This window comes from Gorilla gorilla, chromosome 10 (assembly GCF_029281585.2).
Source record: "Gorilla gorilla gorilla isolate KB3781 chromosome 10, NHGRI_mGorGor1-v2.1_pri, whole genome shotgun sequence".
NCBI lineage: Eukaryota > Metazoa > Chordata > Mammalia > Primates > Hominidae > Gorilla > Gorilla gorilla.
In genome coordinates, this window is record NC_073234.2 from 59183109 (window position 1) to 59206572 (window position 23464).

The 23464-nt window shown below is 38.7% G+C and overlaps 1 protein-coding gene and 1 pseudogene across 3 annotated transcripts in view; both read left to right on the top strand.

Annotated features, from left to right (window-relative positions):
- Nucleotides 1–6127, top strand: part of GXYLT1 (glucoside xylosyltransferase 1) — a 63718-nt gene extending 57591 nt beyond the window's left edge. For 2 of the 3 annotated variants that reach the window (XM_063694058.1, XM_063694059.1), the window contains 2 exons: nt 31–342; nt 431–6127. In XM_063694058.1, the coding sequence (XP_063550128.1) occupies nt 31–192 (162 nt within the window). In that variant the 3' untranslated portion in view covers nt 193–342; nt 431–6127. Of the gene's footprint in view, nt 1–30 lie in introns of all 3 variants that reach the window. The other variant, XM_004052970.4, reaches the window with a different exon arrangement.
- Nucleotides 6128–12233: 6106 nt separating this feature from the next.
- On the top strand, nt 12234–17987 carry LOC101138767 (ATP synthase subunit C lysine N-methyltransferase-like; annotated as a pseudogene).
- The last annotated feature ends 5477 nt before the right edge of the window (nt 17988–23464 follow it).

Below are 23464 nucleotides of genomic sequence, written 5' to 3' on the forward strand. Positions count from 1 at the left end.
TTTTTATTTTTTAAAATTTTCTTTCTCTAGTGTTCTTTTGAAGATGACAACATCCGTTCCTTATTAAAACCTTTAGAACTGGAACTACAAAAAACAGTGCATACATACTGTGGAAAAATTTACAAAATATTTATCAAACAACTAGCAAAAAGTGTAAGAGATCGTTATGCCAGATCACCAAAGGAAAAGTGATTCTTGGTGACTGCTTAATCAAATGGATGAAAACAAAGAATCAGAGGATAAGTGTGAAGGAATCGTCTTGGATGAAGTATTCAGGAAGGAATTACTCATCTCCAGAATAATTTTTTTTTCCTAAAGAAGTTAAATAAGCAGTATTTTCAGGTAATGAAGAATAAATTAAAATCTTGGGTGTCAACATTGAACATTTTTTATCTCTGATGTTTTGTAATGTTACTTGCTATCATTCCAGTATTGATGAAAATATTATTGAATGGGTTTAACCTGCAGACTTCTGTTGACTCGTACTCTCAAGAGTGGTAGGGGTGTGTAGATGGAGAAAATGTACCTCAAACAGTGCCAGCACTCAAGACTGTGAGTAGAGCAATAATTTTATGTCAGCACTAACCTCACTTTAAATGTGTGAGAAAAAAGTTTGTTTACAGGAGCAGAAACAGTTCTGTTTCTAAAGAAATGTGATGTAACTGATGTAACTATTGACAATCTATGTGTGCCTTTATACATTTCATCTCTGTTTTAAAATATTTTTATGACAATCATGTTTAAAATTATTTTTAGATTACAAGTAAGCTGCATGTTAAAAATTGAGCTGTGTAAGGTAGAGGAAAAATAGTGAAAACTTTGGGATTTTAATCTGTGTGTGCGTTTGTGTGTGAGAGAGAGTGAGAAATGTAGTGTTTCATTTTGTATGCATGAAACTGTCTTGCCAAAACTCAGATCTAAGATTGTTAAATAGATATTTGGGGAATTTTTTTTTAATCACTTTAAATGAAAAACGTCAGCTTTACTGGGCATTCTGGAAGCAAAATATATTATGCTGATGGTAAAGTGAGAACCTTAAGAGTATACTCATGATGGTGGAAAATGTGATGGACCAAAATGCATAAGCTATATACTTCCTGTGAGTAGTAATTTTAGTTACAATGGAGTAGAAAAATATGGTCCATTTAAACTTGTCTTCTACCTCATAACGGCCTTGCAAGATACTTTTGAAGAAGCAAATGTCTAGAGCCTTACTTTAAGTAAGTTAAACAACTTAAGTGGATGATTTGGAATAAGATTGTTACATCCAGCTATAGAAAATGTGGTTTTAATTGGGTTGATGTGCATATCTTCCTTTTTTGAATATCACCTAAGACAGTTAATTTTTTTAAATCTTGAGAAATTACTTCTTTGGCATTCTTGACCTGTTAGCTAATATAACTATAGATTCTGAATACTTAGCATATACTATGCTGGGGCACATATCTTATTTTACCAACAATATGATTATCTATATGGTTATCTTCTTTTTCTCCCTGATATTTTAATGCTCAAGTAGAAAATGGAAAATCATGAAGGAAAAATAAAACCTGTGAAAATTGTGGCAGTTAGCTTTGTGAAGACACAGTGACCTCTGTGGAGACATGGAATATGCAGAAAGAGATGGTTAGTACAGTTGTTCTGTTGTCTGCAGTTCAGTCAGGGACAAATTGAGAGAGGAAAGTTTAAGCAGGGTGCATTAGAAGTTGATAACCAGTCCAGCATTCTTAGAACAGATGGGTTTAGAGAACACGAGTTGTAGTTCCTTGGCAGAATGCCATGGTGGATATAAGAAACTGTGAAATTGAGCTTACTGAGTAGAAAATGAGAATACTAAAAATGTGAAGTTTGGAGGGTATGTATTAGATCATTTCTAATGGTCCTCAAATAATGATCATTGCCTGCCTGACTATATAAGATTCTTGTTGGGAGCTTAAGAATAGATTCCTGAGCTAGGCCTTTGGAGACTCTGGCATGCTGTGTCTAGGAGGGAGTCTGTAAAATTTTTAATGAAGAAATTTAAAAATTACACAAAACTAGAATAGTGCATTGGTACTCAACATTCAGATCTGACACTTATCACTATCTTACCATGTTTGCTTCATTTGTAATTTTTTTGTTTTCTTAAGTATCTTAAAATCCCAGACATCGTGTTATTTCACTGCTGTGAACACTTTGGGTAAATAGCACGATATCACACCTAACAAAGGTAGCAGCAGTCCTTTGGCTTCATCTCATAGCCAGTCCTTAAGCAAATTTCCCTGATTATCTCAAAAATCATCTTCTAGTTGGTTTGTTAGAATCAACAGAATATAAGTCACATGATGATTTTGTTTTTAACAATCACCTCAGATGACTTTGATGTTAGCTACTTTGGGAACCACTGGAAATTATTTTGCCAACTTGAAAGTTCAAGTTAGGATACCACAATTCTTGGCACGTTTGGTGGATTACAAATGTGATTTTGAAATATTAGAGGAAACATTTGGGGTTAATGACAAGATATGAATTTATATTAGTAAGTTTGATAAGATAAAATTTCCTCAGTGAACAGAGAATCTCAGCCCCATGGGCTCTAATTGATTGGAACTTGTGTAGAGCGTGGTCACAGTTTAATCCAACTGGACTGTATGCTGTGGTCTCACTCATGTTGTGGCTTATTTACACTGTCGCACACTCTACATTGTGGATCAGTTGGAAGGTTCTTCATCTGGTTTATTTAGACCTGACCTAATTGATCATTTTACCATAAATTGAATTATAGTGAAAACTGTCTTTTAGGTACTGTTTCTACCTAAAATTAAAGGTATCACAAAATAGGTATAATAATTTTTAAATGAATTTTCTGAATTTATCTTTAGACAAGGTAATTCTTTTGAATTCTAAAGAAATGCAGTTCTTGGAGTTGATTAGAGGTTAAATTATAGATGGACAACTTAGAGAACGTATTCCATCTTCATATAAATGGTCTTTCATAAAACAGTGTATCTATGCAGTTTATATAAACTACATGATTTATTATTTGAGTCTATGTATTCTGACCTCAGAACTATCTCTGGGCTACAGTATTACCAAAGTGGGATGCCTTTAAAATGCAGTCAAACTTCATTTGTATGAAGTAGAAAAGAACTTGGGAAACCTTTAAAAATATATATTGTGATTTACGCTTTAAGAAAATGCATACTTTTTTCTAATGAAGAGTAGTTCATAATATATAAGGGTTTTAAGGCCCTGAAATAACATTAGTGCTTACTCATTGCTCTCTCATCTTGCCTCCAGTCAGATGTTATTGGTATAGTGAAAAGAAGACCAGATTTTGAACTAGATCTGGATTCTCTTTTTAGTAACTCAGGCATGTTATTTAACCTTCTCTGTGCCTTAGGTTTTTAAGTTCAATCAGTGTACCCTTCAAACCTCACAAGATGAAACTCAGAAGAGATAACGGATTTGGAAGCATTTTGCGTGGCTTATATTATGCCACGCCAGTGTTACTGTTGAAGTTCTATTTTGTTCTGTTGTTTTCTGTACAGAGCGTTCAGTTTACTCAGGCTGAATGTTTTCTGACATATATCTCCAGTATGAATTTGTTTATGTAAGGAAGAGTTTTTCGGGAAGAGAAAGTAGAGAAGAAAAGAATGATGTAACTAAATCAGAAAAGAAGGAAAAGAGAGGAAGTGAGAAAAGGGGTGAGGAAAGAGAAAGGAGTAAGAATGGGAATGGCAAAGGGCAGAGTAAGAGAAAAGATGGAATGAGTGTATGGAAAATTGAGAAGTAGAGATGGAGAGAAATGGTGTGGAAACATTTACTTTTTGAGTTGTAGCCCTCACACTACATCAGTTTGCTTGCCTGGGCTCTCTGGGGTCAGGAAAGGTGCTGACTTCCATGGAATGGGGCAGCAGGGCCTGCTGTATTTGGTTTGTTAGTACTAGAGTTGTTTCCCAATCACCCTGCTCACTGATCGTTTAGTGCCAATTCAACATTTTATATCTTTTTTTTTTTTTAGTGGATCCCAGTTTGTGAGCTAGGACCTGTGGAAATACAAGTATCTTCCTTTTTAACTTTATTGTTTTAGCCATCCCAAGTGTTAGACTGCAAGACTAACTACATATTCCCCAGTGGAGGTTGGAAGTGGAGGGGACTGCTTCATTAGGTCTGAAGGGGGCCAAGGAATGTGTTGCAGCAGTTTTCCCAGATGATACTGATGAGAGGCCAGGTTTGGGAATCACTGCCCTGCCTTGGATGGCAAATTAAGCAATAAATTACACCTATTTATTCCTCAGTCGGGATACTTTCAGTTGAACCATTCTGAGTAGATTTAAGAGAACAAAAGACAGCAGAAATAATTTAAAAGATATTATTGGTTGTCTTATTTTTCAGTTATTTGTGTTTAATAAATACCTTAGTAGTAGTCAGAACCTCTTTGAGATGTTTTTAGAAAGACCACTGATTTGTTTTTTAAAATAATTTTTTTGGTTCCTTAGAGAAGAAAAGTAGGGGTGCAATATGTCAGGTGTGGGGCCAGTTATCCATTTATTAAATGCAATTTCAAGTGTCTTAAAACAATAATTGCCTTATTGCATTTTAATATTTAATAAAGTAGATTAAATAAAGATTTGTATTATAACAGTTATTCTTTTATACATTGCCAAAGCAACCCTTTTTTGCCTATTAAAATCTGGCTAAACTGTTCTGATGTTGTTTCTTAATTCATTAAACATGAAACTAGGTTTTACAAACTAAATTATATAAAGACAGAAGTCTAAAAATGGTACAAGAAAATTTTTTTTTTAAATTAGTGTGTTATTCAAATATCTAGCAATTAAAGACTCATGAGAAAAACAGAATAGCATATTAGATGGAACAGTTTAAAATGGATTGCAAATCAGTGTCAAACTTAAATAGAAAATATTTATTATCACCTCATTTCTACCAGTAATTTCAGATGTTTAATGGGACTTTGAAAAGATAGGAAAAAATAGAAATGAAAATTTATCTCACCTTTAATACTGTGAATACTATTTGGAGGGTCCCTGGTCAGACATTTAAATATCAAACTTAAGAACTGACATGGAGCCTTTGATTAGTTTATATACAGGATCTGAATATTTACACACATAGCACACTATAGCAACCTCTTGTAAAAAATCATGAAGATAGAATGCAACAGTGTATATTCTATTAAAAAGTAAATTGGCTGGGTGTGGTGGCTTATGCATGTAATCCCAGCACTTTGGGAGGCTGAGGCAGGAGGATCACTTGAGCCCAAGAGTTTGAGAGCAGCCTAGGTGACAAAGTGAGACCCCATCTCTACAAAAAAATTAAAAAATTATCCAGATGTGGTGGTGTTTGCCTGCGGTCCTAGCTACACAGGAAGTTGAGGCAGGAGGATTGCTTGAGTGCAAGAGTTTGAGGCTGCAGAGAGCCAAGATTGCACCATTGCACTCCAGCCTGGGTGACAGAGCGAGACCCTGTCTCAAAAAATAAAGGAAATTGGCTTTGACTATGAAAAACAGCCATTTTCAGCCTTTTTATAAAACCTCTTCAGGGAATATTGGAATATTATTTTTGTCAGGCAAAAATAATCCAGGGCTTGAGCATTGCTGTAGAATATGTTATCTGTTCAAAACTTAGCAGAGCACGCATGCATCACATGCATTGTCATCAGTATTTGAGAGCTGAACCAATGGTTTTTGATGGTTGCCGTAACAGAAGATTTGTGAAGAGGATGGTGGTTTGCACCTGTTCCTGAAGTCAAACTGGAAAAGGTTGCAGGTATTTCAATTTTCTCAATCATTTTGCATAAATGTATTAATATTTTGAGTAGTAATAGTTCTAAACCTGCAGGAAGGCATCATTGTATACTGTGGTATGTAGAGAATACTACTTTTACACTGCTCTTTATCTTAAAATGTTTTGGTATACTGTGAATATTTTCCTCTAAGTATTTGGTGTATTTTGACAGTTATTAAAGGAGAATATAAAATTAAAGATTCTGGTCTAAACTAAGAATAATGGAAAGTTGCTTCGTCCTGCCTTAGAGGAGTTTTCAGTTCATCCTCTTCTTGAGAAACTATGTGTTGCTGTTACTAAATAAACATTTACTCAATAAACATTTTATTTCCTCAAATTATGTGTCTGGATTATTTTAGCAATCAAAAACAATTGTAGAATCTTTGGGATTGAGGTGCTTGAGAACCAGGAGTCTAGGTGGAGGGCAGTTCCTAGATTGGCTAATTCAGCAGCTGAACAGTGTCATCAAGAGCCTTAGTACCTTCTGCCTTTCATTGCCATTCTTAACAAGTGAGTCTGATGTCTCCCCTTATGGCTCCAAAGTGACCACAGAGGTTCCAGGTGGTGGATGATAAGAGGCTGAAATATCTTTTTTTTTTTCTTTTTTATAAGAGGAAGGTTTCACCTGCCCCCATTCACTTGCTCTCATGGCCACAGCAAAATGTGTATTATCTCCAAAGCAATCACTTTTCAAAGGGAATAAAGCTCCTATGATTGGCTCAGACCATGAAGATCTGCCCTTGAAGTTAAAAATGATCTCCCCTTGATGAATAGCTGCTCGGAAAAAGGGGAACAACTTCCAGGTTCTGGATGAAGTTAGTGGGTAGGAGTTTGTAGGGAGTTTGGAAGATAGCTGTTCGGTGGGCAACAGACCATGTGTTGTTTTACTGACCCAAGTATTTCCTATAATTTTCAGTCAGGTCAAATTTCAGATCTAGAGAAGAGCACCCTTTTCCATCACAGGAACTAGTTTTGCTTTTAAAAGTCTCTGTAGGCCGGGCATGGTGGCACACGCCTGTAATTCCAGCACTCTGGGAGGCTGAGGCAGGTGGATCACAAGGTCAGGAGATCAAGACCATCCTGGCCAACATGGTGAAACCCCGTCTATACTAAAAATACAGATTAGCCAGGCGTGGTGGCATGCGCCTGTAGTCCCAGCTACTCAGGAGGCTGAGGCGGGGGAATAGCTAGAACCTGGAAGGCAGAGGTTGCAGTGAGCCGAGATCATGCCACTGCACTCCAGCCTGGCGACAGAGCAAGACTCTGTCTCAAAAAAAAAGTCTCTCTAAGGCCAGGCAAGGTGGCTCACACCTGTAATCCTAGGACATCGAGAGGTTTGAGGTGGGAGGATCGCTTGAGCCATGGAGTTTGAGACCAGCCTGGGCATCATAGTGAGACCTCCCTGTGTACAAAAATTATAAAAATTAGCCCGGTGTGGTGGCACATGACTGTGGTCCCAGCTACTTGGGAGGCTGAGGCAGGAGAATTGCTTGAACCCAGGAGGTGGAGGTTGCAGTGAGCTGAGACCATGCCACTGCACTCCAGCCTGGGCTACAGAGCCGGACCCTGTCTCAACTAAGATGAGAATCGTGTACTAAAGAAAATTTAATAAATCTCTGAAATGTTACAGTCGAACAGTTTTCAGTTTTGTATATTTTAATTTTTATACTTTTTTTGTCGCAATCATAAAAGGTTTTAAAAGATTGTGGAGATGATGGCTTCTGAGGAAAGTTTAAAAGTTCCTTTAAATTTGTGATGAAAATGTATTTATTGGCAATCTTTGTCGTGTTTTAAAAATTCTTTTTGTAAATTAAAAAATGTCCCAATTGAAACAATAAAAAAATACAGAAGAGTTAAAAGTGTATTATGTGAAATATGAAAGAATTTCCTCACCATCTACAACTAAAAAACATTTGGTATCTTTCTTCCCAGTCTTGTGCTATGCACATGTACATACAGGAATACACAAATGTGGCTGTAAAATAGTTTCTGCTTTATGCACTATTCTATAACTTGCCTTTTTTCACATCATCTATGACATCTTAATACATTAGATCCATCTCATTCTTCATAGCTGTTATTATTGTATAGTAGTGTCCTTAAGTAGAGATGATGACGCATTTCTGAAGTACAAAAGTGTAAGTAAATGAGTTTTAACTTGATAGGGGAAGTAGAAACGAACCAGTTTCTCGTTTTTTGCTTAAATGTGATTTAACTTAAGGAACATTAATTTAGAGTAAAACTGTAGTGTAAGCATAAAAATAAATGTTAGATTTTTTAAAATTAAAAGTGAAATTTTCTACAGTTTGATACATACTAATAGGTTGGTGCAAAAGTTATTTATTTTGCCATTTTAACGTTTAATGGCAAAAACCGCAGTTACTTTTGCACCAACCTAGTAGGTAGCAATACCTGATTTTGTGAAACTGGTGTGGCTGATAAATGTTACTTCAAGGTTCTTTTACATATATGTTTTTTAAATATTTTGAACAGTTTAAAAACTATTTGTGGTCTAGATGTGGTGGCTCATGCCTGTAATCCCAAGCACTTCAGGAGGCTGAGGCAGGAGGATTGCTTGAGGCTAGGAGTTTGAGACTAGCCTGGGCAGCAAAGTGAGATCCCATCTCTATAAAAAGTGTTTTAAATGAGCTGGGTATGGTGGCTTGCACCTGTAATCCCAGCTACTCCAGAGGCTGGGGCAGGAGGATTGCTTAACCCCAGGAGTTTGAGGCTGCAGTGAGCTGTGATCATGCCACTGCACTCCAGCCTGGGCAACAGAGTGAGATCCTGTCTCCTTTTAGATAGATAGATGATAGATAGATAGATAGATAGATAGATAGATAAAGATAGATAAGTAGAGAAAATTAACAAAAATTGACCACCAAGTGTGCCTGTGCTTTGCCCACTGTTCTTTAACATTTAAAATATATTAAGATAGTCACTTGACTGGTTAAAAGATATTTTCAATATATAAAAAATATATATGTATATTCAAAATTAATTTCAGAAACATGTTTTATTTAACCCAGTATATCTAACCTATCATATGGACATGCCAGTATAAAGTTAGGTATTTAATAGTTTTTCCCCATACCAAGCACCTATTTTTCACTTACAGTGCACTTCTCAATTTGAACTTGCCACAGTTCAAGTATTCAATGACCACTTGTGGCTGGTGGCTATCATATTGGACCATGCCTCTCTAGAATGTAAACTCTCAAAGCAGACACCATTTCTGTTTTTACTATAGTATCTGTCACCTAGTACCCTGACCACAGTACTGTGCATGGTAAGCACTAACATTTGAATTTTAATTGAGAAGTGTTAGAATTTTTTTGTGAGTTTGGAAGAGTTTGAAGTCTAGCCATTTAAAAAACAAAGACATTAAGTAAAATGCTTCAAAAGATGCCCATCCTCACTGATAGCAAAATAAACCAGAAGAGTTTCATTTTTTTTAAAATTGTAATGAATGGACCTTGTATTTTTTAATGTGAGAAAGCTCAATACTGAAAAGTTACGGTGAATCTACTATGCAGGAACTACAGATGGAAATGTAAGATTGGTATGATTTATGTACCCTTTTAGTTCACTTTTTGGAATTATTGATGATTCACGCACATAACATTAATCTCAAATCTGTAGTAAACATGGGAACAACCTAAATGTCCAGAGGTAGGGCAGTTGTTAGGAAATGATACATTTTTCTAGGTCAGTGGTTCTCACCTGGAGGCAGTTTTGGCCCCCAGGAGACATAAGACAATGTCTGGAGACATGATTGTGGCAAACACAACTATACAGGTGGGAGGAAGGAAAAGGATGAGTACTACTGGCATCTAGGGGGTAGAGGCCAGGAATGCTGCCAAATAACTTATTTGTTGGACAGTCCCCCACAACTAAGAATTAACTAATCCAGAATGTCAATGCCACTGTTAAGAAACTGGGATACGGGTAAATAATTGCAAGACGTGACTTGATACAGATAAGCACAGGAGGCCATAGCCACACAGGGAAGTCAAGCTGCTCTTGAGGCATAAGAAATGTTTCCCAGAGGAAATCACATCTGTACTGAAATCAAAAGGAAAAGTAAGGGCTAGGCAAGAAGGGTGAGGAAGAACTTTCATTTATTTGTTTGTTTCTTATGGTTTAAGTTCAGGGATACATGTGCGGAATGTGAAGTTTTGTTACATGGGTATACATGTGCCATGGTGGTTTGCTGCACCCATCAACCCGTCATCTACATTAGGTATTTCTCCTAAAGCTATCCCTCTCCTAGCCCCCCACCCCACGACAAGACCCTGTGTGTGAGGTTCCCCTCCATGTGTCCATGTGTTCAACCATTGTGGAAGAAAGTGTGGCGATTCCTCAAGGATCTAGAACCTGAAATATCATTTGACCCAGCAATCCCATTACTGGGCATATACCGAAAAGATTATAAATCATTTTTTAAATATACATGCACATGTATGCTTATTGCAGCACTATTCACGATAGCAAAGACTTGGAACAACCCAAATGGCCATCGATGATAGACTGGATAAAGAAAATATGGCACATATACACCATGGAATGAATATAGCCATAAAAAAGGATGAATTCATGTCCTTTGCAGGGACGTTGATGAAGCTGGAAATCATCATTCTTAGCAAACTAAACACGAACAGAAAACCAAACACCGCGTGTTCTTACTCATAGGTGGAAATTGAACAATGAGGAAGAATTTTCTAAGCAGAAGATTTAACTGCAAATCCCCAGATGAGAAAGATTAACATGAGTTCTGGAAACTAGAATTAATTTGGAATGTCTTTATCCTGTTTTCCACAGCCATCAGCCTAGATCAATCTAGGTAAGCTGTCTCAACCTAGATTATAGCAATAGCCACCTAGTTTGTCTCCCTGCCTCCATTCTTGCTCCTCTAAGCTGTTTTCCAAAATGTAACCAGAATGGTCTTCCTAATGCATTAATCTAGTAAACATGCCTGTTGTGCTCAAGACTCTGCCATGGCATTGCTGGTGATAAGCAAACTGAGCAGGTAGGTGTCTTATCTCTTCCTGCTTTTGACTTCAGGGTAATGGAAGTGGCTGTTGGTGAGAGAAGTTTGTACTATGAGAAAATAGGGTGGATCCTCTGACAAAAGTAGGCTCCAGAGCCAATGAATCAGGTGATTGTTCTGAGGCTGAAGGTACTCCTTATAGAACTGGGGTGCGTTCCGAAAACAGGAAGTCTGGGCCTTTGTGAACGACATTTGAAACATCAGGAGACATAGGAGAGCCTTAGGATTTTGATAAAGACTGCTGATCCCCAGAGTTGAGATTTTCTTCCAGTAGGGAAAAAGTACATAAGATGCAAAATGCCAATGTTCAGTCTGTTGATAAGAGAGAAAAACCTATCAACAGATAGCAGCAGCAGATAAAATGGGAGGAGGAGACCTTCATTCTATCACCCATTCCCTCTCATTTCATGATCATTTTAGAGTCTGGCTCGTTAATCTTACCAAAACTACTACTTTGATATTCTAGGTGATTTCAATAAATACATAAACGATATTTTAAACACCTTAAACTCCTCCCGACCCTACTTCTAGCACTCATAGTCAGAGTCTAACCTTGTCATTACAACGGCTGCAACCTCTATAATTTTGGCCTTGTACATCTCACTCTCTGATCACCACCTCATCCACCTTCCTTTCCACTTCACTTCCTCTAGTATCCTGACTTTAACAGTTTTCCTATTCCATGGGGATTCCAGTCTACTCATCTACCACTTTTCACTGCCCCTTGTCCTCTTGATGTCCTCTCTTCACTTTCTTGCCAAATTACCTGCCATTTGATCATTATAATTATTTCCTTGTGCCTGGGCATGGTGGCTCACGCCTGTAATCCCAGCATTTTGAGAGGCCGAAGTGGGCAGAACACCTTAGCTCAGGAGTTTGAGACCAGCCTGGGCAACATGGTGAAACCTCATCTTTACAAAAAAATACAAAACAATTAGCTGGGCATGGTGGCATAGACCTGTAGCCTCAGCTACTCAGGGGGCTGAGGTGGGAGAATCGCTTGAGCCCGGGAGGTTGAGGTTGCAGTGAGCCAAGATCTGAGATAGCACCACTGCACTCCAGCCTCCTGGGTGATACAATGAAACCCTGTCTCCAAAAATAAAATTATTTACATGCATATGCCCTCAACTTTGCCCTCTCTCACTTTGTCATACTACTTTGGCAAAACCACAACCTTAGTTAAATCCAACTCTAGATCTATCCTTTACCTGCACCAGTGCAGCTGAAAATGGCTGAAGGAAAAAACAAAACTGCTTACTGGTCCTACTTTAAATTCATGGCCATGAACCTTATAAACATTAAAAAAAAACCCACACACAATGTATAATTAAAAAAAAAGAAGACTTTTATTTTCTATAAAGGATTACAGTTGCCATCCTACAGGCTGGGAAGCATGCCTCAGGCCAAGATCAGAGACAAGGTCTTCAAAGAAGGTGGGGTTGGGGTAAGAGCTTTATGCAAAACAGTTGGCTAGACATATGTATTCAAATTACTGGAGGAGCTATGAATGTTCATGAAGGTGGTCCTGAGATTTTTATTGAACAAACATACATGTAATATGTGGCCCTTGTTCACTTTGGGATGGGGAAAAACTTAAGGTCTTTTCAGGACATGAAGGCATGCAAGTGCACAACCTCTCTAAACCATCCAGAACCAGCCCATGGTACAATTGGTGGTCTTTTTACATGGAGAAAGTTTCTGAAATTGTCTCCTGTTTGATAAAAGCGGTGGTTATGGCTGGTGGAACAGGGGTTCAGTCAGCGTCTGGCAATGGATCAGCTGCAATTGTTTTAATATTGCTTATCAAGGCCAGTGCTTGTTTAGCTGCTAGAGAAAAAAACCTTGTGGCCATTAGAACATAGTTTATTCTTGGAAATGTGGGGTGCATGACTTAACCCTTGCCTGACATGGCCTTAGGTCCTGTTTATGATTTGGTATCTTATTGCTACGAAGAGTCTGTTCTGTCAGTCTTATGATCTCTATTTTACTAATGCTGGTCAATTGTGTCTAAACTGCAAAAGGGAGAGGGTATAACGAGGTATGTCCAACCTCCTGTCCCATCTTAGCTGGGAACTGCTTTAAGGCTTTTCTGGGGTCCCCTTGGCCAAGGTAGGTGTCCATTCAGTTGGTACAGGGCTTAGGATTTGTAGTTTGCAACCTCAAGTGGCTCTTAATGTTGCCAGCAGTTATGCTGTATATCTCCCTGTATTAATCTGTTTTCACACTGCTATAAAGACCTTCCCTGAGACTGGGTACTTTATAAAGGAAAGAGGTTTAATTGACTCACAGTTCTGCATGGCTGGGGAGGCCTCAGGAAACTTAAAATCATGGTGGAAGGGGAAGCAGGTACTTTCTGCACAAGGTGGCAGGAGAGAGAGCACGAAGGAAGAACAGTCAAACACTTATAAAACCATCAGATCTCATGAGAACTCACTCACTATGACAAGAACAGGATGGGGGAAACTGCCCCATGATCCAACTACCTTCCTCCCTTGATACATGAGGATTATAGGTCCCTCCCTTGGCACGTGGGGATTACAATTCGAGATGAGATTTGGGTGGGGACACAGAGTCAAACCATACCACTCCCTGATCTATTCAGTCTCACATTTTCCTATGATAGTTTACACCTTCCCCGTTCTCTTCAAACCAAGCAGCACCTCTTCCTCGATCCTCGTATTCAGCTGACACCATTGTTTCTTCTTTCAACAATTAGAATTTTCACGTTCCTAGCATTAGATCTACTAAAACCAATGTTCCTGAGTCTGCACCCGTAGATTCTATCTTCCCCATGTTACTACACTACAGCTCCCATCTAAAGCCATTTTCTTCATTTTGCTCTAGACTCAAGCCCTCTGTTTATTCAAGAACATTGTCCATCAATTCTTCCCTCTTTCTCTTATCTTGCAGTTTTTTCCACTCTGCTGAATTTTTCCCAGCAAAAATTCTTTGAAAGAGTTATCCATATTCTTTGTCCCCAGTTCCTCTCTTGTCAAGGTCGCCAATGACGTGTGTGCTGTTGATTCCAATATCCAATTGCTAATTCTCATCTTATTTGACCTATGAGCAGAGACTGACATAATTTGATGAGGCACTTTTTTCATTGAAATACTTTCTTGATTTGACCCCCCATTTCATTACACTCTTTGTTTTCCTCTTTCCTCATTCAGTACTTCTTTTCATCTCTATTCTGATATTCCATTTTCTTCCACCCTCTTAATGCTGAAATACACCACAGCCTCTCTGTGATCTCATCCAGTCTATGCCTTTAAGAACATGGAACACCTGTCATATTTTTAATATCTTCAGTCAAGAGTGTATTCTGAATTCCACACTCTTCTCTCTTCCTTGCTCCTGCTTGACATCTCTGCTAGGATAGCTAACATCCATCCCAAATTTAACATGTCCAAAACAGAATCCTCAATTTTTCTCTTAAACTTACTCTATCTGGAATTTTCTTTATTTAGATGATTGTAAATTAATTCTTCCAGCTGCTATGGCTAATTTTTTTTTTTTTTTTTTTGAGAATGAGTCTCTGTCACCCAGGCTGGAGTGCAGTGGCGTGATCTGGGCTCACTGCAACCTCCACCTCCTGGGTTCAAGTGCTTCTGCCTCAGCCTCCGGAGTAGGTGAGACTGTAGGAACGTGACACCATGCCCGGCTAATTTTTTTGTAGTTTTTGTAGAGACGGGGTTTCACCATGTTGGTCAGGCTGGTCTCAAACTCCTGACCTCAAATGATCTGCCCACCTTGACCTCCCAAAGTGCTGGGATTACAAGCATGAACCACGCACCCGGCCAGGTATGGCTAAAATATTTGTAATCATTCTCTATTTTTCCCTTGATCATACACATTCCACATTCAAGCCATTAAAAATCCTATATCAACCTTCAAATTGTTAATAAATCCAGAATCCAATCACTCATCACTCACTACCTCTATTTCTACTATGCTTGTCTAAGCAAGTGTGATCTCTTGCTTAAATTACTGCAACAGACTATTAACATATCAGCTAGAATAATCCTTTTAAAAGATAAGTCATATGTCATACCTTGTTCAATTCTCAGTGATCCACCATTCACTCATAGTAAAATCCAAAGTCCTTAAATGGCTACAAGACTCACAGGATCTGCTGGGAATCCATCCCCTCCCCATTCTCTCTCATATTCCTTTTAATATTCTTCCCCTGCGCATTCTATTTCAGTCACATTGAAATGCCTGACACAATCCTGACTAGGGAATGTTGCCCTGTTGTTTTCTCTCTGCAACTCTATTCTCCCAAATATCCCCCGGCCAATTCTCTCACCTTCTTCAAGTCTTTAGTGAGATGTCACTTCCTAATGATGCCTACTAGGTGAAGGTGTAGCCACGAAATTTTTGACATTTCTCCTATCAAGGTAAAAATCCATATCCCATCACCTTGAATAATGGATGGTGTATGACTGCTTGGACCACTAGAGTTTGGCGGACTTAGCTTTGAGACTAGCAGTTTCCACCTGGGACCCTTAGAATCCTGAGTTTCCTTGTAAGAAGTCTGATACTGTGCTTAGAAACCACCTGGAGACATCCTGACACTCCATGGAGGAAGGAGAGGGTCCCAGTTGAGCCTAGGCTTCTAGTCCTCCCTGTCAAGTCCAGGCATGTGAGTGAAGTCATGTTGGATCTTGCAGCCCAGCTTAGCCACCAGTTGACACCAGGTAGAACAGAAGAATTGCACAGTTAAGCCCTAGCCAAATTCCTGACCCACAAAATCATGTGATATAATAAAACAGTTGTTGCTTTGAGCCATTAAAGTCTTGGGGTAGTTCATTACACAACAATAACCAAAACATCCTGACTACTAATGTGAAGTTGCAATTTTTGACTATATGTCTCACTTCTCACCTTGCTCTGTTTTTTCCTTCATAGTACTTATCAGCTTCTAACATATATTTATTTACCATGTTTATTATCTTTCTCTTAGTCAACATCTTTTCCCCCGATTCACCGTAGTATAAACAGGGATTTTTTTTCTGTTTTATTCACTGATACATACCTGGCACATAGAAATGTTCAATGTGATGAATGAGAAGTAATAAATACTTTATGAGAACATATTAAAGATCTCAACAGAGCTGTCCAAGAATGAGCAAGATATTTTTTAAATGGTATGGTAACTATGTGGTAATACTACAGGAAAAAAAAATCCAGAAATTAGCTTCATGTTCTCGCAAAAGACATACCTGGTGACTTTCTTAACAAAATGATGAGGTGATTGGTGGAAAAAATGCCAATGTTATTAAAAGATATAATGTTTTTTATAGGAAATAATATGGAAACTTATGGACTCAATTGCACAAAGGCAGGATATGACATAACATGCTACCTAATGGTGGTGTGGACTTGCCAGTCTCCGAAGATTTCCATAGGGAAATAGAATTGTGTTTATTATCAACAGCACTGAGTGAAGATTCTGCTACACAAGGGAATCTCACCTTACCATTCTCACAGGATTTTCATCTCCTTCTTTTTTCAACCCCTGCCTATTGCCTCACAACCTGGCTATTCTAGAGACCTGAGCTATATAACTGCCCATAAATCAGAGGCAAAATAATCCCAACATTTTCTGAATGCTTACCATGAGAGTGAGTGAGGCTGACGGCAATTTCCCAGGTCTAGCATCCCTCAAAAAAATCAGCCTGGCCGGGCGCAGTGGCTCACACCTGTAATCCCAGCACTTTGGGAGGCTGAGGTGGGTGGATCACAAGGTCAGGAGATTGAAACCATCCTGGGTAACACAGTGAAACCCGTCTCTACTAAAAATACAAAAAAAATTATCTGGGCGTGGTGGCGGGTGCCTGTAGTCCCAGCTACCTGGGAGGCTGAGGCAGGAGAATGGCATGAACCCCGGAGGCAGAGCTGGCAGTGAGCCGAGATGGCGCCACTGCACTCCAGCCTGGGCGACAGAGCAAGACTCCATCTCAAAAAAAAAAAAAAAAAAAAATCAGCCTTCAGAATCCTCTGAGATCAATTCTGCAATACTCAAGCAAGTGACAACTGAAGTTTGAAAATAAATAAGTGGGGAAGGACACAGCAGAAAAATAAAAATGTAAGAAACCAAATATAGTATTATCAGAAAAAATCAAAACTCAAAGTTTAAAATGGGGCAAAGGACTATTTTATAATGGTTTTGTGTACACACAGCAAAATCTTCCCCAAAATATAAGAAATTGGTAAAGCCACCATCATAGTGTCACTCTTTAATAAACTTCTTTCATAATTTGCATATCAAGAAGACAAAACATAAGTATACAGAAGATTTAAATAATGCAATCCACAAATATCATGTTATATATACATATTATATCCATATTTGTAAAACTTAATAATTTGCAAAGAAAACCTTCAAAAACTTGTGCATTAGGTAGGATTAGCCAGGATAAGTTTGGCTACAGTGACAGAAACCCAAAGTAATGGTGGCTTAAAGAAGATAGAAACCCCCAAAAGAGTGGGGGGAGGTACATCCCTAGAAACACTTAAAGAAGAAAGTCAGTCAAGACGTATTCTACCTTCAACTTTTGAAGCCAACCGTTTGAAGAAAAGCAACTAGGGGTTTTTATTTATTGAGATTGTGGGCGGGACTCTGGTGGCTGTATGCTGTAGCTATGCCATTTATAGCACCAATCCTCTCGAAAGTCTGTTTGCCTTTTGTACCGGCAACTACAAAGCAGATAAAAAATGTGAAAATGTTGCTATGCAGAGGAGGATCCCTGGTAGACATTGGTAATGGCGATGGACACATTAATAACAGTAATAACAGCTGCAAAGGAAAGATTCACAGCAGTTGGTTGTGAATTAAATCCGTGGCTAGTTTGGTATTGCAAGTATCATGGTTGGCAAGAAAGTGTGCATGGCTCTGCCAAATTTTATATTTCAGATTTGTGGGCACTTTTTCATAGTACTCAAACACTGTTATTTTTGGTGTGCCTCTCAGATGATGCTGCAGTTGGAGAAGAAACTTGAACTTGAGGATGATGCCAGAGTCATTGCTTGCCAGTTCCCTTTCCCCCACTGGACCCCAGACCATGTAACCAGGGAGGGGATAGACACAGTGTGGGCATATGACGTGTGCACTTTTAGAGCAGGTGAAGCCCTGAACATCGATGCATTTCCAGCCAGTCATTCAAATATAAACTTTAGTAAGAGTGCTCTTCTGAAATGTTCACGGTCTTCCCTGATTTTATGGAAACTTAACAGCTGTGCACCACAGCCTACTTTTCTTTGGTGTGTGACATGGTTTGGCTCTGTGTCCCCACCCAAATCTCACCTTGAATTGTAGTCCCCGTAATCCGCATGTATCAAGGAGGTAATTGGATCATGGGGGCGGTTTCCCCCATGCTGTTCTCATGATAATGAGTGAATCTCACGAGATCTGATGGTTTTATATGTGTCTGGCATTACTCCTGCTTGCACTCACTCTCCGTTGCCACCCTGTGAAAAAGGTGCTTACTTCTCCTTTGCCTTCCGCCATGATTGTAAGTTTCCTGAGGCCTCCCCAGCAATGCAGAACTGTGAGTCAATTAAACCTCTTTCCTTTATAAATTACCCAGTCTCGGGTATTTCTTCATAGTTGTGTGAGAACAGATTAATACAGTGGGAATATATTAGACATTGTATTAGTGTGAAAAATTACTAGTGTGATTAGAATGAAATGAAAAATTACTATTCCTTTCCTTAACTGTGGGAGAAAACCAAGAGAAGTTAAGAAAAACAGGTAGATTTAAAATCTGCTTTCAATGGTATATTCTAAGAAATGTACTTACTGCCTTTTTATGCACTTGGATGCATGAAAATATGAATAAGTGGTGGTCATATGGTCATGTTTATGGGTAGGAAAGATGCCAACAGCTCTTCATATTATAAGCAATATGGCTTAATGCCACAAATGAGGAGAAATGATTTTTTTCCCCTGTAAAATTTTCTTTTTTATTATTATTTTTTTAATTTTACTATCATTATACTTTAAGTCTTAGGGTACATGTCACAACGTTCAGGTTTGTTACATATGTATACATGTGCCATTTTGGTGTGCTGCACCCATTAACTCGTCATTTAGCATTAGGTATATCTCCTAATGCTATCCCTCCCCCCACCCCCCACCGCACAACAGTCCCCGATGTGTGATGTTCCCCTTCCTGTGTCCATGTGTTCCCATTGTTCAGTTCCCACCTATGAGTGAGAACATGTGGTGTTTGGTTTTTTGTCCTTGCGATAGTTTGCTGAGAATGATGGTTTCCAGTTTCATCCATGTCCCTACAAAGGACATGAACTCATCATTTTTTATGGCTGCATAGTATTCCATGGTGTATATGTGCCACATTTTCTTAATCCAGTCTATCGTTGTTGGACATTTAGGTTGGTTCCAAGTCTTTGCTATCGTGAATAGTGCCGCAATAAACATACGTGTGCATGTGTCTTTATAGCAGCATGATTTATAGTCCTTTGGGTATATACCCAGTAATGGGATGGCTGGGTCAAATGGTATTTCTAGTTCTAGATCCCTGAGGAATCGCCACACTGACTTCCACAATGGTTGAACTAGTTTACAGTCCCACCAACAGTGTCAAAGTGTTCCTATTCCCCACATCCTTTCCAGCACCTGTTGTTTCCTGACTTTTTAATGATCTCCATTCTAACTGGTGTGAGATGGTATCTCATTGTGGTTTTGATTTGCATTTCTCTGATGGCCAGTGATGATGAGCATTTTTTCATGTGTTTTTTTGTCTGCATAAATGTCTTCTTTTGAGAAGTGTCTTTTCATATCCTTCGCCCACTTGTTGATGGGGTTGTTTGTTTTTTTCTTGTAAATTTGTTGGAGTTCATTGTAGATTCTGGATATTAGCCCTGTGTCAGATGAGTAGCTTGCAAAAATTTTCTCCCATTCTGTAGGTTGCCTGTTCACTCTGATGGTAGTTTCTTTTGCTGTGCAGAAGCTCTTTAGTTTAATTAGATCCCATTTGTCAATTTTGGCTTTTGTTGCCATTGCTTTTGGTGTTTTAGACATGAAGTCCTTGCCCATGCCTATGTCCTGAATGGTATTGCCTAGGTTTTCTTCTAGGGTTTTTATGGTTTTAGGTCTAACATTTAAGTCTTTAATCCATCTTGAATTAATTTTTGTATAAGGTGTAAGGAAGGGATCCAGTTTCAGCTTTCTCCATATGGCTAGCCAGTTTTCCCAGCACCATTTATTAAATAGGGAATCCTTTCCCCATTGCTTGTTTTTGTCATGTTTCTCAAAGATCAGATAGTGGTAGATACACGGCATTATTTCTGAGGGCTCTGTTCTGTTCCATTGATCTATATCTCTGTTTTGGTACCAGTACCATGCTGTTTCGGTTACTGTAGCCTTGTAGTATAGTTTGAAGTCAGGTAGCGTGATGCCTCCAGCTTTGTTCTTTTGGCTTAGGATTGACTTGGTGAAGCGGGCTCTTTTTTGGTTCCATATGAACTTTAAAGTAGTTTTTTCCGATTCTGTGAAGAACATCATTGGTAGCTTGGTGGGGATGGCATTGAATCTATAAATTACCTTGGGCAGTATGGCCATTTTCATGATATTGATTCTTCCTACCCATGAGCATGGAATGTTCTTCCATTTGTTTGTATCCTCTTTTATTTCATTGAGCAGTGGTTTGTAGTTCTCCTTGAAGACGTCTTTCATGTCCCTTTGTAAGTTGGATTCCTAGGTATTTTCTTCTCTTTGAAGCCGTTGTGAATGGGAGTTCACTCGTGATTTGGCTCTCTGTTTGTCTGTTATTGGTGTGTAAGAATGCTTGTGATTTTTGTACATTGATTTTGTATCCTGAGACTTTGTTGAAGTTGCTTATCAGCTTAAGGAGATTTTGGGCTGAGGCAATGGGGTTTTCTAGATATACAATCATGTCATCTGCAAACAGGGACAATTTGACTTCCTCTTTTCCTAATTGAATGCCCTTTATTTCCTTCTCCTGCCTGATTGCCCTGGCCAGAACATCCAACACTATGTTGAATAGGAGTGGTGAGAGGGGGCATCCCTGTCTTGTGCCAGTTTTCAAAGGGAATGCTTCCAGTTTTTGCCCATTCAGTATGATATTGGCTGTGGGTTTGTCATAGATAGCTCTTATTATTTTGAGATATGACCCATCAATACCTAATTTATTGAGAGTTTTTAGCATGAAGCGTTGTTGAATTTTGTCAAAGGCCTTTTCTGCATCTATTGAGATAATCATGTGGTTTTTGTCTTTGGTTCTGTTTATATGCTGGATTACATTTATTGATTTGAGTATGTTGAACCAGCCTTGCATCCCAGGGATGAAGCCCACTTGATCATGGTGGATAAGCTTTTTGGTGTGCTGCTGGATTTGGTTTGCCAGTATTTTATTGAGGATTTTTGCATCAATGTTCATCAAAGATATTGGTCTAAAATTCTCTTTTTCAGTTGTGTCTCTGCCAGGCTTTGGTATCAGGATGATGCTGGCCTCATAAAATGAGTTAGGGAGGATTCCCTCTTTTTCTATTGATTGGAATAGTTTCAGAAGGAATGGTACCAGCTCCTCTTTGTACCTCTGGTAGAATTTGGCTGTGCATCCATCTGGTCCTGGACTTTTTTTGGTTGGTAAGCTATTGATTATTGCCTCAATTTCAGAGCCTGTTATTGGTCTATTCAGAGATTCAAATTCTTCCTGGTTTAGTCTTGGGAGGATGTATGTGTCGAAGAATTTATCCATTTCTTCTAGATTTCCTAGTTTTTTTGCGTAGAGGTGTTTATAGTTTTCTCTGATGGTAGTTTGTATTTCTGTGGGATCGGTGGTGATATCCCCTTTATCATTTTTTATTGCATCTATTTGATTCTTCTCCCTTTTCTTCTTTATTAGTCCTGCTAGCAGTCTATCAATTTTGTTGATCTTTTCAAAAAACCAGCTCCTGGATTGATTGATTTTTTGAAGGGTTTTTTATGTCTCTATTTCCTTCAGTTCTGCTCTGATCTTAGTTATTTCTTGCCTTCTGCTAGCTTTTGAATGTGTTTGCTCTTGCTTTTCTAGTTCTTTTATTTGTGATGTTAGGGTGTCAATTTTAGATCTTTCCTGCTTTCTCTTGTGGGCATTTAGTGCTATAAATTTCCCTCTACACACTGCTTTGAATGTGTCCCAGAGATTCTGGTATGTTGTGTCTTTGTTCTCGTTGGTTTCAAAGAACATGTTTATTTCTGCCTTCATTTCATTATTTACCCAGTAGTCATTTAGGAGCAGGTAGTTCAGTTTCCATGTAGTTGAGTGGTTTTGAGTGAGTTTCTTAATCCTGAGTTCTAGTTTGATTGCACTGTGGTCTGAGAGACAGTTTGTTATAATTTCCGATCTTTTACATTTGCTGAGGAGAGCTTTACTTCCAACTATGTGGTCAATTTTGGAGTAGGTGTGGTGTGGTGCTGAAAAGAATGTATATTCTGTTGATTTGGGGTGGAGAGTTCTGTAGATGTCTATTAGGTCTGCTTGGTGCAGAGCTGAGTTCAATTCCTCGGTATCCTTGTTAACTTTCTGTCTCGTTGATCTGTCTAATGTTGACAGTGGGGTGTTAAAGTCTCCCATTATTGTTGTGTGGGAGTCTAAGTCTCTTTGTAGGTCACTCAGGACTTGCTTTATGAATCTGGGTGCTCCTGTATTGGGTGCATATATATATTTAGGATAGTTAGCTCTTCTTGTTGAATTGATCCCTTTACCATTATGTAATGGCCTTCTTTGTCTCTTTTGATCTTTGTTGGTTTAAAGTCTGTTTTATCAGAGACTAGGATTGCAACCCCTGCCTTTTTTTGTTTTCCATTTGCTTGGTAGATCTTTCTCCATCCCTTTATTTTGAGCCTATGTGTGTCCCTGCACGTGAGATGGGTTTCCTGAATACAGCACACTGATGGGTCTTGACTCTTTATCCAATTTGCCACTCTGTGTCTTTTAATTGGAGCATTAGGCCATTTACATTTAAGGTTAGTATTGTTATGTTTGAATTTGATCCTGTTATTATGATGTTAGCTAGTTATTTTGCTCGTTAGTTGATGTAGTTTCTTCCTAGCCTTGATGGTCTTTATGATTTGGCATGTTTTTGCAGTGGCTGGTACCGGTTGTTCCTTTCCATGTTTAGTGCTTCCTTCAGGAGCTCTTTTAGGGAAGGCCTGGTGGTGACAAAATCTCTCAGCATTTGCTTGTCTGTAAAGTATTTTATTTCTCCTTCAGTTATGAAGGTTAGTTTGGCTGGATATGAAATTCTGGGTTGAAAATTCTTTTCTTTAAGAATGTTGAATATTGGTCCCCACTCTCTTCTGGCTTGTAGAGTTTCTGCTGAGAGATCCGCCCTTAGTCTGATGGGCTTCCCTTTGTGGGTAACCCGACCTCTGGCTGCCCTTAACATTTTTTCCTTCATTTCAACTTTGGTGAATCTGACAATTGTGTGTCTTGGAGTTGCTCTTCTCGAGGAATATCTTTGTGGCGTTCTCTGTATTTCTTGAATCTGAATGTTGGCCTGCCTTGCTAGATTGGGGAAGTTCTGCTGGATAATATCCTGCAGAGTGTTTTCCAACTTGATTCCATTCTCCCTGTCACTTTCAGGTACACCAATCAG